The 13,984-nt window shown below is 44.5% G+C and overlaps 1 protein-coding gene across 3 annotated transcripts in view; it reads right to left on the bottom strand.

The window, feature by feature from the left end:
• The window catches only part of DHX8 (DEAH-box helicase 8), a 103,427-nt gene that overhangs the window by 79,364 nt on the left and 10,079 nt on the right, over window positions 1-13,984 (bottom strand). For all 3 annotated transcript variants that reach the window (XM_018572421.1, XM_018572419.1, XM_018572422.1), the window contains exons 3-4: window positions 10,694-10,766; window positions 9,117-9,199 (exon numbers count right to left, since the gene is read on the bottom strand). In XM_018572421.1, the coding sequence (XP_018427923.1) occupies window positions 9,117-9,199; window positions 10,694-10,766 (156 nt within the window). The remainder of the gene's footprint in view (window positions 1-9,116; window positions 9,200-10,693; window positions 10,767-13,984) is intronic.

Here is a 13,984-nt window from a genome sequence, read left to right as displayed (position 1 = left end):
GGACAGTCTGCTGAACAGTTATACTATAAGCTGATGGTCGCTAAAGCGACCATCAGCTTATAGTAGAACTGTAAATGCCAGGTCCGTATGGCATACTGACCTGGCCAGCTGGGCTGGAAGCACTTTTGTAGGTCCGTATGCCATACGTCCTTGGCAGCGAAAGGGTTAAACACTCTAGCCTATGAACAGAAAAAAACCTGTAAAACGCACATTAAAAAACGCACAAAAACCCCCCAGTTTTTTGGTTCGGACAATTAACTCCAAAGACGGGACACGTTACAAACATCTCCAGCAAGCGGTAATAACAATCACCTTAGAGCAACTCTAGGGAAAGAGTGAAAAATGTTTCCAAGTTGGTGGTCGAGGTCAATGTGTTTCGAGGTATGTAGCTCTTTATAAAGCCTGAATTGGAAAGGATGTGCTATGGTGTATATAGCACTGCTGTGGCAATGGTAAAGTAACACTAAACTACTCTAATAAAAGTTAAAACACCCTATTAAGCAGGATGCTAAACATACAATAAAGTTAAAATAGCAGCAACATAAGAAATTGTACATAAAAGGGAAATTAAGTTAATTCATTAACCACCTACCGCCCCATTGGCCATGCCTAAATGGCCGGACGGAGCCTTGTAGATGAGGGTGAGTGTCTGAAGACGCCCCTCCCTTCCCCCACTCTTGCGCGGCGCCCAGCGTGTGCACGAGTGGGGAAAACGGTCAACAATGGAAACAGCCACCGATTGCTGTTTAGATACAAGCGTTCCGGGGCCTGTAGAGATGCCGGATTGCTCGTATTAAGTGCAATTGTGCGGGGATTGCCAGGGTCCACTGGTTCGGCTAACCTAGTGGCTACTGTACGAGACATTTTCAATGCTTATTTGGAAAATCCCAACACCCCCATTGAGAAAGACAGAGCCCACAGGTCTCTAGGCCCTAGATCACAAGATTCTACCTGACCGAGAGACGTTATCTGTAGAGTACATTTTTTTTTGCTGTAAAGTAAGAAATCACGCGACAGACTTGGTGCAAAGGTCCTCTCAACTTCGATGGAGTTGCGATACAAGTTTATCCTGACCTCTCCAGACACACCCTACAGATGAGACGCTTGCTCAAACCTCTCCTAGATGCGATCCGGACATCGGGTGCAACTTACAGATGGGGCCTATTTCATCTCATCATCCGGAAACAAGATACCACTTATGCTGAAGAATCCTGCAGACCTTCTTGCTCTGTTCACTTTTCTGGAGATTGACTTTTTTTGTACCGAAGTGGCTTCACCCTTCTCTGGATTCAGTCATGGAATAAACCCGTTTACGGGGCCAACCTCCATCTGCCCCAGTTCATTTCAGACAACTCCCGTCCGGCAGTGTATATCGGGGGCCCTGTTCCACTCCATGAAGAGTTGGTCCACCTCCTGGAAACTTGGTACCTTGTGAACGTTGACCGACAGGATTGACTACTGCTGTTTTGCGCTTTGCTTCATTGTGCCATACATGTGCGCGGTGATCTTTTGGGCCCACATCTTTACGTTCTACACAATAGGGGTATCTCTATAGGAAGCTTTGTGCCTAGAGATTTCACTTGGATGGTTGCCTTCTGTTCATGTCATGCCCCGCCCCCCCTTCCCCCCATCGGCTTGAGATTGCAGGCTTGGGATCTGCGCCCTTGGAGATCCTACACACTTACACGTCTTTATATTTAGACAACTTTTCTCCTTTTGTTTTTTTGCACACGGATGGGTTCCTAGTGCCGCCAGCCCGGATTTTTTGAAGGAATCAGTGGGGAGTCGATACTGCTCCCGACCAAGTGGTCGTGGAGAGGTTCTGGCTATTCAATTCTATCTACTGTCCTTGAAAGTTATACATTATGATTTAGTCTCCGTACGAGTTATGGTCTCCTAATGTACTTATATGTCCCCTGGCATATAAGTACTGGGCATTGATGTTCAAAGTTTTGTTTCCATCTCCTCTGACACGCCGGTGTGCAGTGGTCTCTTGGGCATGCATTTTTGCACTCTCCACTATGGGCAGGGCTTGAAAAATCCACTCATCTGCGACAAGAGGATGGTGGAGCCCGACGAGCAGCTTCCCAGCCGGCCGTTGTAATTACACGGCCGGCTGGGAGCTTTACATTCAAGCGAACGGGCGTCTCTAGAGACGCCCAAACACTTGTATTAGCAGCAGCTGTCACTGCCGTGCCGGTCCCGAGATCTGCTTTGCCCGATGCGGCCAGGACCGGCACGGCTTTGCGACAGGAGATCAAAAGGGAGTTCAGTATACAAACTCCCTTTGATCTCCTCTCAGTCCCCAAATGCAGGAAGTGATGTAGATTACATCACTTCCTGCATTCAGTGTCACTCTCCAGCTACAGAAGCTGATGAAGCAGATCTCTGCTTCATTAGCTTCTCTGGGGGTCCCTAGGTAACATTAGGGGTTTTGGAGACCCCGAATGTCTCAATAAAAGGAGGACCTGTCATGTAAATTGGCTATTACATATGGTGCTTCTTAGCCCCCCATGTAATAGCAATAAAGCTGTGTAAAAAAAAAAAAAGTAATACTGAAATTAATGAATCAAAAAAAAAAAGCATAAAAAGTTTTTTTTTTTTAAACATTTTTTTTAAGTCCCCATCCCCCACATACACACGCAGATATGCGTCGGGTGCGCCTACGTGCGAAAACGAGGATTGCGCCTATTGTGCCACTCATGTTAAATATCGCCGCAAACGTCGGAGTGAGAGCAATAATTTTAGAGCCATTAATCACTGATAACACTAAACTGATGAGCAGTAAAAGCGTTTTGTCGCCTATGGGATTTATTGTTTTACTAAAAATATGGGTAATAATAAATGTTTTAAACACATAACATAGGGAAACTTTGTTTTTGTTTTTTTACATTTAAATGGTACTTTTTTCATTATATAGCAAAAAATATAACACACCCCCCCCCAGTGGTGATTATATACTTTGGGAGTATTATATACTCCCAAAAGAAAGCTTTCTCTGTCCCCAAATATTGTTTACATAAATTGCAAGGCTATAGTCCGGTCATGCTGACTGGTGACATTTTTGACTGACTGGTGAGACACCATCAAATTTTTCAAGCCCTGACTATGGGGATCTGTTTGCAGGGGGCTTAGTGTCTGGAGATTTTACTCAGCTGCTTGCCTTATTCTCATGACGTGCCCCTTCAGCTTACATTCAATAGATTGTATTCTGTAGCCTGGGTGATCTTGCACACCTGCATAAGTTTGGGGAGCTAGACAATCTCTAAATACTGATGACCATTTAGTGACTACTGAGGGGGTTCTCGGGGAGTGGATCCTTCTCCTGGCTGATTGGTCGTGGGGAGGGTCTTGATCCCCAACAGATACCATTCTGCCTGCTAACATTGTGTGTCATATGTATGGTTTTAATTTCTGTATAATTTTTGGTATACTACCTTATTTGTGTTAGGACCTCCCATGGGGGTTTGGGTGGAAACCTGGGATGTTCCCGATCTGTACCCATTCCTCCTCATGCTCCTCCTCTCATTTACTGATGTTAGTGGATTGGGGGCCCAGGTATGGGAGGTCATCTATATTAATATGTATGGATGTGCCTGGCCAGTACGAGGGGCTCCTTATATGCCACACGGGAATTTCAATATTTTTATATTACACAGCTTGAACAGTAAAACAGTAGAAAGGTATCATGGCACAATCACAAGCCAGCATGTAAAACAACTTGTCTCACCACTAAGGTTAATAACAGAGGTTTGGATACACGCTCCATCTTGGAGCACATGGGGGCAGAAGATTTCAAATTGGGTGCAGGTTTGTCAGGAGGAAGCCCAACCTCCTTAAAAAGGCACAGGGACACACAAGGGATCCCGCACATCCCAATGGCAGCTGAGAACCACCATGCGTCACTCCACCAAATCAGTCAAGCCGCTATTAACCTTAGTGGTGAGACAAGTTGTTTTACATGCTGGCTTGTGAGTGTGCCATGATACCTTTCTACTGTTTTACTGTTCAAAGCCCATTTCGTGTGCACCTTACTGTATCGCTGGTGACGAATTGTTGAGTGCGTTTGTCATTTGTTTTGCTTGACCGATTTGGTGCAGTGACGCATCTCTCCGGGTATTGAAGATGTTACTTTTCGGTCTCTTCTACAATCCGATCACTTCAGGGCCATGCATTTTGTCCGTGACAGTGCCTGGCCATCCAGAGGTATCCTGCTTTCCGATTCCGTAACATCTGGAGAGGGGTTCTGGAAAAGCATCCAATTGTCCCACTTTCTCAGCTTACTATCGCCAGCTGCGACTTTCTCCCGCTGCTCACCACTTTTGAGAGGGCATGTATTCAATCGTGCCCTCTTCAACACACAATCTCATTCCTATATTCTCTACTTATCAGTCCCACAACAGAATTTGTACCGGAAATGGGAGCAGGATCTCAATATTCGTTTCTCTCAGAATCAGATAACCAAACTCATTCACTTAAATTCCTTAAATTCCTTTAAGTCATCCATTCATACACGTGTCCAGGAATCAGGATTTAACCCCTTCATGCTCGTTTTAAGTTTCTGTTTGTAAATGACCGACACAGTTTTTAAATTTTTGCTGTGTGATTCTTCCATGGCAGTATTATACTTTCGTACTAAATGTACCCACACATATATTGTTTTTTATAGGGAACAGATAGGGCTATATAATTATATCAAAAATGGGTACCTAACGCCTCACTTAGTTCGAATAGAATATAAAACAAAATGATGAAAAAACTAAAACACTGTTCACAAGTTTTGATTATTATTTTTTAGAATTTGTTTATAATAATTATAGTATAAAAAATATATTTATATATAATTTTTATTTTCTTAATTTATTTTACACTTTTTTTTTGTCAGTTTATATCACTATGACTGCTTGATAAATTAACTTTTTAAGTTTTGGTTATTATGCTGCTTCAAACTTAGGAACAGCTAATAATAACCTTAGAGACTGATCCTGACAGCATGTCAGAATCAGATCTCACTAAGACCACATTCACACTGAGCGACATGGAGAATCGCGTTTTTACGCGCGATTTCGTGCTGAGCGGCATTGAGCTACATTGCGCGATATTGAGCAACAGTGCACATTTTGTTGCGCTGCGTAGCGCAACTTTTGGGAGGGACTTCGTCGCTGATACATTGGGCTGTAACCAATCAGCAGCGGTCTTGATGTGACATCATTCTTTACTTCCATATTGCTGTGCAAAAGTGAACCTTCCGTAGCGCGATGTCGCGCAATATCGCCGGTAATTGCGTGACAGAGTCTATGGGTTCAAATCGCGCGACATCCGCTACAAGCTTGAGCGATGAGCTACAGGCGACATTGAGCTGTGAGATGTGAACAGCTCCATTGAAATACATTGGACAAGCTACACTGAGCGACATTACGGGGAAATATGCGCGATTTTGAGGCGGAAATCGCGCGATAAACCGCTCAGTGTGAACAGGGTCTTAAAGGAGAACTATGAGATGAGTGATTTCCACTCACCTCATAGTTCTAAGCCAACCTGTGACAATGAGTGTCACAGGTCGGCTCAGTGGATCGGGAGGTGAGGGAACACATACCGGGTTCCCTCACCTCTCGATCCTGTCACGGCTCTCTGCCGTGACAGGGGGAGGGGCTGGATTCCCCTCTCCCCGCTCCGCCAGCGCTGACTGGCGGAAAGGACAGGGGAGGGGGCGGGTACAGCTGGCTCTGCCTCTAGATAGGCAGAGCCAGCTGTCACTCACGCAGCTGGGCGGATCCCGTCAGCTACGTCGGGATCCGCTCCAGGTGCGGCGTCTCAGTATACCGCGAGCTGTAGCTCGCGGTATACTGAACTTAGGGTAACGGGAGGACGCTAGTTTGTGTCCTCCCGTTACCCCAAGGAGAACTATGGGGAAAAACACTGACCCCATAGTTCTCCTTTAAGGTTTCTGATGGTGCCCAGCCGATCAGAAGTGATACAATTCAGGCACAATGCATCTCTGTGCCTGAAATGTATCACACAGCTTCATAAACATTGGGCCAGTCTATGGAGCGGTCAAAACGGATAGCAGAGAGGTGACTCACTCTGCTACCTCTCTGCTATCTTTAGCTGTCAAATACTGGATCGCTATTTAGTGATCCGGTATTTGTATGAAACGTCTTCATTCTTTCATTAATTATTGAAAGAAAGAAGCTTTTACAAAAGCTTAAAAGGAGAACTATGGGGTTAGGGCTTTTCCCCATAGTTCTCCTTAGGGTAACGGGAGGACAAACTAGTCAACCTAAGCTCAGTATACACAGCTCGCGGTATACTGAGACGCCGCAGCTGAAGCAGATCCCGAATATTATGTCTGGATCCGCCCCCAGCTGCGTGAGTGACAGCTCTGTCTGCCTAACTAGAGGCAGAGCCAGCTGTACCCGCCCCCTCCCCAGTCCGTTCCGCCATGTATCATGTCTTGATGGCTGCTGGTTACTTTAAAAATCTTGCCTCCATTTATGCCAGATACTCCCCTCTGTGGGGATCGTCCAGTGCTGCAAGGATGAGAGGTTGCAAGACTGAAGGATAGCGCCATTCGCCCTCCCCCTCCTGTTTCCTAGTCTGTTCAAAAAAGTTCTTTCAAGGCACTCTGTGAATGAAGGGTGTGGATGAAATACAGGACCACCCCTTGCTCCACTTATTTCCAGGTCTTCATTTAGGCCCATCAGAGGAAATGTGTTTAACCACTTCAGTGCGGTCGTACATGCATATACATGGGTGCGGATTTCGCAGTTCCGGGTGCCAAGCGGGTTTTTTTTTTTCACATTCAGCCCTGCTTCAAGCAAGCAGTGTTAAATGTACAGCGCAGAAGCCGCCGCTTGTTTTATACAAGTGTTCTGAGCAGCTGTACAGCCACCCAGATCACTTGTATAGCAGCCTGTTTTTTATTTTATTTAAAAAAAAATGACCACCAACCACACTGCCCCCGCAATCTGCATGCAAATGGGCTGTGGGGTGCTGCCCCTATTCCACTGTGCGCCATATTGTGGTAGCCAGGCAGCAGCGCTCTCCAAAATGTACAATGTACATTAAACGTACTTTCCCAAGTAACTTGACAAAATGGAATTACCCGCTCAATTCAAATCTTCCCTCCAATCCAGCCACAGAGACCCGCCAGAGGACAGCAGAACCCGGGATAGCTAGCGGCAAAGGAGGGCTCACCCTTTCCGGACCATACAAGTGATCAGGCAGCTCTATGGCAGCTCGAATGCTTGTATGCATCAAAGGCATCGATTTGTCAAACTTTCCCACTCCCGATCGTGGGAAACCGTCCACCTGCCCTTGCCGCCCAGCCGTTTATTTACAATCAGCCAGACAGCAACCAGTTAGTTAAATTATTAAGTAGGGATGCACCGATATATCAGCCGAAAATTGCACTTTTGGCAGAATGCCGAAAGTGCAATTTTCTCGTCGGTATAGCGGTGCATGCATTCTTTCTCGCCTCCTCGCTGGGCGCTGCTCTGTGTCCCAGCTGGGAGGAGAGAAACTGTCACAGGCGTCCGAGCGCTAAGGGAGGAGAGCGCCGTGAGCGGCCGGCGTCTCTCCTCCAACACCTCTCAGCCTCTTGTGACAATCAGAGGAGAGCGGTGTGTGGGCGGAGACAGCTAGCGCTGTCACAGGAGGCTGAGCTACACTCGCTCAGCCTCCTGTGACAGCTGTCAGGATGGAGAGCGGTACAAAGACTCAGTGATCAGTGATAGCTGTTTGTAAATAATTGAGGACATAGTATGGTTACTATATCCTCAATTATGAAGGGGAAGTGATCTACATCACCTCCTGTTCATTCATGATTGTGGTTATAGTAAACATACCTGGTTCTCATGTTATGAATGAACAGGAACATTCAGAGGATTCCTGTTCATTTTTAACAGGGGCTGCAGAAGAGATTGAGGACTGTGTCCTCAAACTCTTATTCTATTTTAAAAGGTAAATATCACGGGTCTATTCACACCCCTAATATTTCTCCGAAGCCCCTAAAAGTAAAAATATTTGATAAATAAAAATAAATAATAATTTAAAAAAATATATATATTTTTTATAAACTTTTTTAAAGTTAAAATAAACATTTAGGGTTTCGGCCTGACATTTTCATTTCGGTGCACCTCTATTATTGAGAGGTGCGAATAAGATATCCCCCCTCAAAAGGCATACAAAATAAGCACAACTTACGCCTGTTCAGTAGACCAACATTTTAGCCAGAGTCCACTGCAAAATAACCGAGATGCCACTCATCTTAGAAACTAGATGAGCAATGTCAACTAAGCCATCTACACAGTGGTGAAGGGCTAGAAGGAGTGACTTTGCATTTGCAAAAGATAAGTGGGGATCCAGTGACATGAACTGAATCCATGCCCCTAAGTTTGACATACTGACATCACAGCAATGGTAGGCTGCCTAGCAGAAGCACTTTCTAAATCCCTGCTTTCAAATATTTCTTTCTGAGATGACAAATCACCGTTTACAAACTAGGAACAATAGTTGTGGATGCAACAGGCTATTCTATTTTAAAGGAATCTCTCACCGGGTCAATACAAACCAATATGGTATTTTTAATTGCATAATCCAGGTAAAGACAAGTCGGGAAGTATAGCTTGTGCTACATAACTGTTTGGGAGAGGGGTATCACATATAAAAGAACCTCATCTCTTAACAGAAAACCTTATGCCCCCACCCACAAACTGGAAAATAATTATTCATATAACGTTCCTTAAAAGGAGGGTAGATACTTTCTCACACATGTGCTGTCACCAGAGCCAAGCAATCAGGGGAAAACACTTAAAATAAATATATTTAGTACAATTAGTTTAGGGGCTCGTGCACGCAAAAACTGAGCTGTCGAGTGTCTGTGTGGTTTGGCAAGGGGTAGATTAATGTGCTGTGTCAGCACATCACACTATACTTTTTTTCTTTTTTTTTACTTTACCAAGAGTATAAAAATGTTCACTCCATTCAGATTTCCGCGCAACAGCATGGTGTGCCGCATGGGCCGCCAGTGCAATTCAGTTCACTGCGGGAAAATACACCATGCCAAAAAACAGGTCACCTCGTAGAGACTAGAAGCACAAATGTCATATACTTACTCGAGCACCTGGATTGTCTGGTCTGCAAAGTGCTGGAAATAATTCTCTTATCTTCTCTTTCTCGTTTTTTATCTTAACGGTTTCTGTGTATTAAAAAATCATTTGATAAAAGTGAGTGAAATGCTAAAATAAATACATTACCTTGAGAAAATGCGGTTCCGGGTTTCCTCCAGTGCTTACCACATAACAAAAAGCCTAGGAATTTGTTCAATGTCGAATGGGAAGATCAGAGTAAAAAACAAAACACTAAACTCAGGAGTTAAATCTTAAAAATGAATTCAAGTACCTTAACTATTATCAAAAATGTATCTTATTTGTGTATCACTCAGCCGTAGATCCTCAAATCACCTCTGAATTCATAGCGACACTGTCCTTTCTTCTGGAGGGTGGCTACTTTTGTTCCCCATGGTCACTGTGTGTGTTGTAAAGTAGTCACCACTCCAAGCTCATTCCTGCGATGGAATACAATCTCAATACAAATTAGTAAACTAACATGAGATTGTAGTCCATCACAGGAGTGAGCTTGGAGTGGTGACTACTTTACAACACACAGACAGGGAGCATTGGTAACAAAAAGTAGCCACCCTCCACAATAAAGGACAGTTTCACCACCAAATCAGAGATGATTTGAGGATCTACCGCTGAGTGATACACAAATAAGACACATTTTTGTTAATAGTTAAGGTACTTGAATGTATTTTCAAGAATATATCCCTGAGTTTAGTGTCACATTAATACTGGCTAATCTCACCTCAGCAGAGGTCATGCAAAACAAAACCTTGGCTTTTGTTATTAGCACTGAAGGAAAAACATTAGAAACATTTTATATATGCCAGAATTTCAGGCCTTCTTTTATTCTTTGTTTAGCCATCTCAGGAGCATCTTGAAGGTAACATTTGTATTACAGTTTAAAACACATCCATGTTAACCATTTATAGAAACAATAATTTAAAAAATAAGAAAATCAACTAAAATAAGAGCTTCCATTTTATTTGTTCTGGTCACAACACGTCAGTTCAAACTTCAGAACTGCACCATGATGAAGCTTTACATCACCTCATTACATCTTTGCAATTACAATAAGAACCAGCATAAAAATTAGGGCAGATCTCTGCAGGAGTTACAGTTTAAAGACTTCTAGTAACAAATCTGTTTTATTATGCAGTTAAGGAATTTCCATATGGAATCCTTTTCTAGGGAATCTTCACCACCTGCTACAGCCCCCTCAAACATTTGAATCCAAAGGTTCCCTTTAAATCTCTATAATAATGTGATGGCCATTACTTGGCAACAGATTCAAGTTAGGATGTGCTCCAGGCAAAACTGAAATGTAAATGTCCCAGTAAAATCCAGATGTGCAGGAATGGGGTTGTAGGCTGAAGACCTCAGGGGGGTATGCCCATCAGAGTCGAGGGTACCCCAATCTGCCAGAGTGGGTGAAAAGGGGGATGGGAAGAACACCGAGCACCAACAACGAAGACCCACCCTATAAACAAGAGTAAGAGTATGGCAACTGAAATGTCCACATTCTAAAGTTTGTGCAATACAAGCCACACAGAGTTAAATATTATACACACCTTTACTTGTAGATGGTTTTGGTGGACACCTCATCGTCTGGATCAAACGCAGTAAATTGCTAATAAGAGAATCCTGCCAAAAAGAAAAGACATTAGTATACACTCAAATTACTAATAGAGATTTCCTAAAAAAATTAACAAAAAAACAAAAAACTGTAAATGCTATTTTCATATGTACCAATGCTTAGATAGCACTAGCATTGGATATTAACATGGAAAAAAATATGTATGCCAATTTACAAAAACTGGAGCAAAAGAGCAGTTACCCACAGAAACCAGTTTTGCTACATACTTCCAAAGAAATTAGAAATCTGTCTGGTGTAAAATTTAGTTTTTCAAGCAAACCAGAAAGAAAATGAAAAACAAACCCAAAAAAAAAAAACACCCCACAAGAACACCTCCAGCACCTTTATTTAGCTTTACTCTTAATCACCCACTGCAACTGTAAAAGGGCCTTGGTTGATGAGCTTTTGCTTGCAACAAAACTGTTTCTCTCCTCATACAAGTCAATGAAAATGCAGAAACAGTTTAAAGTAGGTTCATGCATAGAAGGTCGACTGTAGGTCAGAAGTGGGTTAACTGAACTCTGAACAATCTCAGATTTGTCTCAAAGTGATCTCAAAGTGGAATACATATGCAACTTGCTATTGGCCATCGACACAAAAGCTCAAAGTCTGTTAACACAGACCAATTTCTGTTTGGGCAAAAACCACAAATCTACAGTAGATCCCCAGGCAGTTTAAAAATAAGAAACAGCTCCAGCTGCTATACTCACCCAGTATCTGACAATGTGCCCCCCAGACTCACCTAGTCACTGATCCAACACCGGTCCTTTTTCATTTCTTGTGAGCCCAGTATCCTCCTCCCCCCTGTCCTGAGCTTACAGAAGGACACTGCAAAGGCACCAAAGACACCTGCAAAAAATGTTTTTCTTTTGTTTTGTTTTTTGCAGGGGTGCCTTAGTGGGGGCGAGGAAGGCAAAAGACCAGAGGGATCAAAGCCCAGAGTTGTGCTTTAAAAATATGTAAAAATTGCAGCAAACTCACATGTAGCATTGCTTTAAAATGAGAACTATGAGGTGAGTGCTTTTCACCTCACAGTTCTAGCCGACCTGTGACAATGAGACTTCTGAGCTTAGGGTAACGGGAGGACGCTAGTTTGTGTCCTCCCGTTACCCAAAGGAGAACTATGGGGAAAAGCCCTGACCCCATAGTTCTCCTTTAACGAAGTATCTATGTACAATGGTACCCAAAGCCACCATAAACTACTGATAGGAAAGCAAGCTGAAGACTATTTTAGTTTTTGATAGAGCGAAGAGGGATTAAAGAACCTCTTAGATTTTATGGCTAGTTGAACCAGAAATGAGGTGCCAAACATTTGTTCTATGTCCAGAAATAGCTTGATTCAATATAAGACAACTGGAAGAACAAAAAAAGTCAGCCAACACATTTTGGGGGCCAAACAATCCCCCTTTCATCAGGGCTTAAAACAGGCATAACAATTACTGGTGTATTATTCACTGAAAGGATGCCTGCGATAGCGGCAAGAGCTATGCTATTTTGCAGAATGCAGCCGATTCTAAGCCATTTGGATTCATTAGGGACTTCGACTTCTAATGGTGGAGGATCCAAACCTGGCACTTCACCCCAACCTCGCCTTAGGTTTTTATGGCTTTCTATGTCCACAATTGGGGAGATTGACCAAAGAGTGAAAATTAAAGAAAATCCCAAAATTTACAGGAATACAAGGGAAACCTTCCAATGTGGATAGACAACCAGGGGTTTCCTGCACTTTGGAGGGATATCCTCACATTACTCTATCCAGAAGGGGGGGGGAAAAATAGGATTTTTGTACTCACCGTAAAATCCTTTTCTCTCCGTTCATTGAAGGACACAGGGCAACAGATCAGAGATCCTGAAAGGTAGGGTATATCGCCACCTGCAGGAGTAGGACGCTAGGCACATAACAAAAACACAGACAGCCTAGGGGCGGCCCCTGCTGGTGGCACAACCCCCCACCTGCTGACAAGTCTCCAGTTAGTAACAAGCAGTTAGGAGTGCATACCCAGAAAAAGAGGGCGGGGCCTGTGTCCTTCAATGAACGGAGAGAAAAGGATTTTACGGCGAGTACAAAAATCCTATTTTCTCTCCCGTTCATTGAAGGACACAGGGCAACAGATCGGAGATCCTGAAAAGGTAGGGACGTCACCAAGCAGTAAACCAATGAGGGATGGGCCAAACAACAACAACAAACAACCCAAAACAAAACCACTCAAAGGGCCGCCTGCAAAACCTTACACCCCAAACCAGCATCCGCCGATGCCAAAACATTCAGCTTGTAAAATTTGACAAAAGGTGTGAACCGAAGACCAAGTAGCGGCCTTGCAAACCTGAGAAACAGACGCACCATGGCGAAAAGCCCAGGATGCGCCAACAGCCCTAGTAGAATGGGCAGTGACCGGAAAAGGGGGCTCCCGCCCCCTAACGGCATACGCCTGTATGACAACAGTCCGAATCCAACGGGAAACGGTAGCCGCCGACGCGGCCCGGCCCTTACGAGGGCCACCCGTGAGGACGAACAAGGAATCCGTCTCACGGAAAGAAGCAGTAGCATCCAGATAAACACAAAGAGCGCGCACCACATCTAAGCAATGCAGCGCCCGTTCCTTCCTGTGAACCGGCTTTGGGCACAAGGACGGCAAAACAATGTCCTCATTTAAGTGAAAAGCAGACACAACCTTAGGCAGGAAGGTCGGCTGAGGACGGAGAACCGCCTTATCCCTATGAAGGACCAGAAACGGCAACTTGCAAGACAAGGCAGCCAATTCAGAAACCCTCCGAACCGAAGTGATGGCCACCAAAAAGGCCACCTTTTGGAACAGGGACAAGAGCGGAATGTCCCGAAGAGGCTCAAAGGGAGATTCCTGCAGCACCGAAAGCACCAGGTTCAGATCCCATGGTGCCAGAGGCGAGCGGACAGGGGGAGCAATACGCGTAACCCCCTGAATGAACGTACGAACCAAGGCGTTAGAAGAGAACAGTCCAGGCAGAGATCTGGCCCTTCACCGTGCTCAAGGCCAACCCCTGAGCCACTCCGCGCTGCAAAAAGGCAAGAATTCTGCTGATGGAAAACAAGCGCGGAGAGCAGGCCCCAGCCTCGCACCAGGCAAAATAGGCCCTCCACGTACGATGGTAAATCCTCCTAGAGACCGGCTTGCGGGCCCTAAGCATCGTGGAGATGACCGCATCAGACAACCCCGTCTCTCAACACCTGGCTCTCAACAGCCACGCC

Source organism: Nanorana parkeri, unplaced genomic scaffold (genome assembly GCF_000935625.1).
Source record: "Nanorana parkeri isolate BGI_ZX_2015 unplaced genomic scaffold, ASM93562v1 scaffold2024, whole genome shotgun sequence".
Classification (NCBI taxonomy): Eukaryota; Metazoa; Chordata; class Amphibia; order Anura; family Dicroglossidae; genus Nanorana; species Nanorana parkeri.
This window is presented reverse-complemented; position numbering and strand designations above follow the sequence as displayed.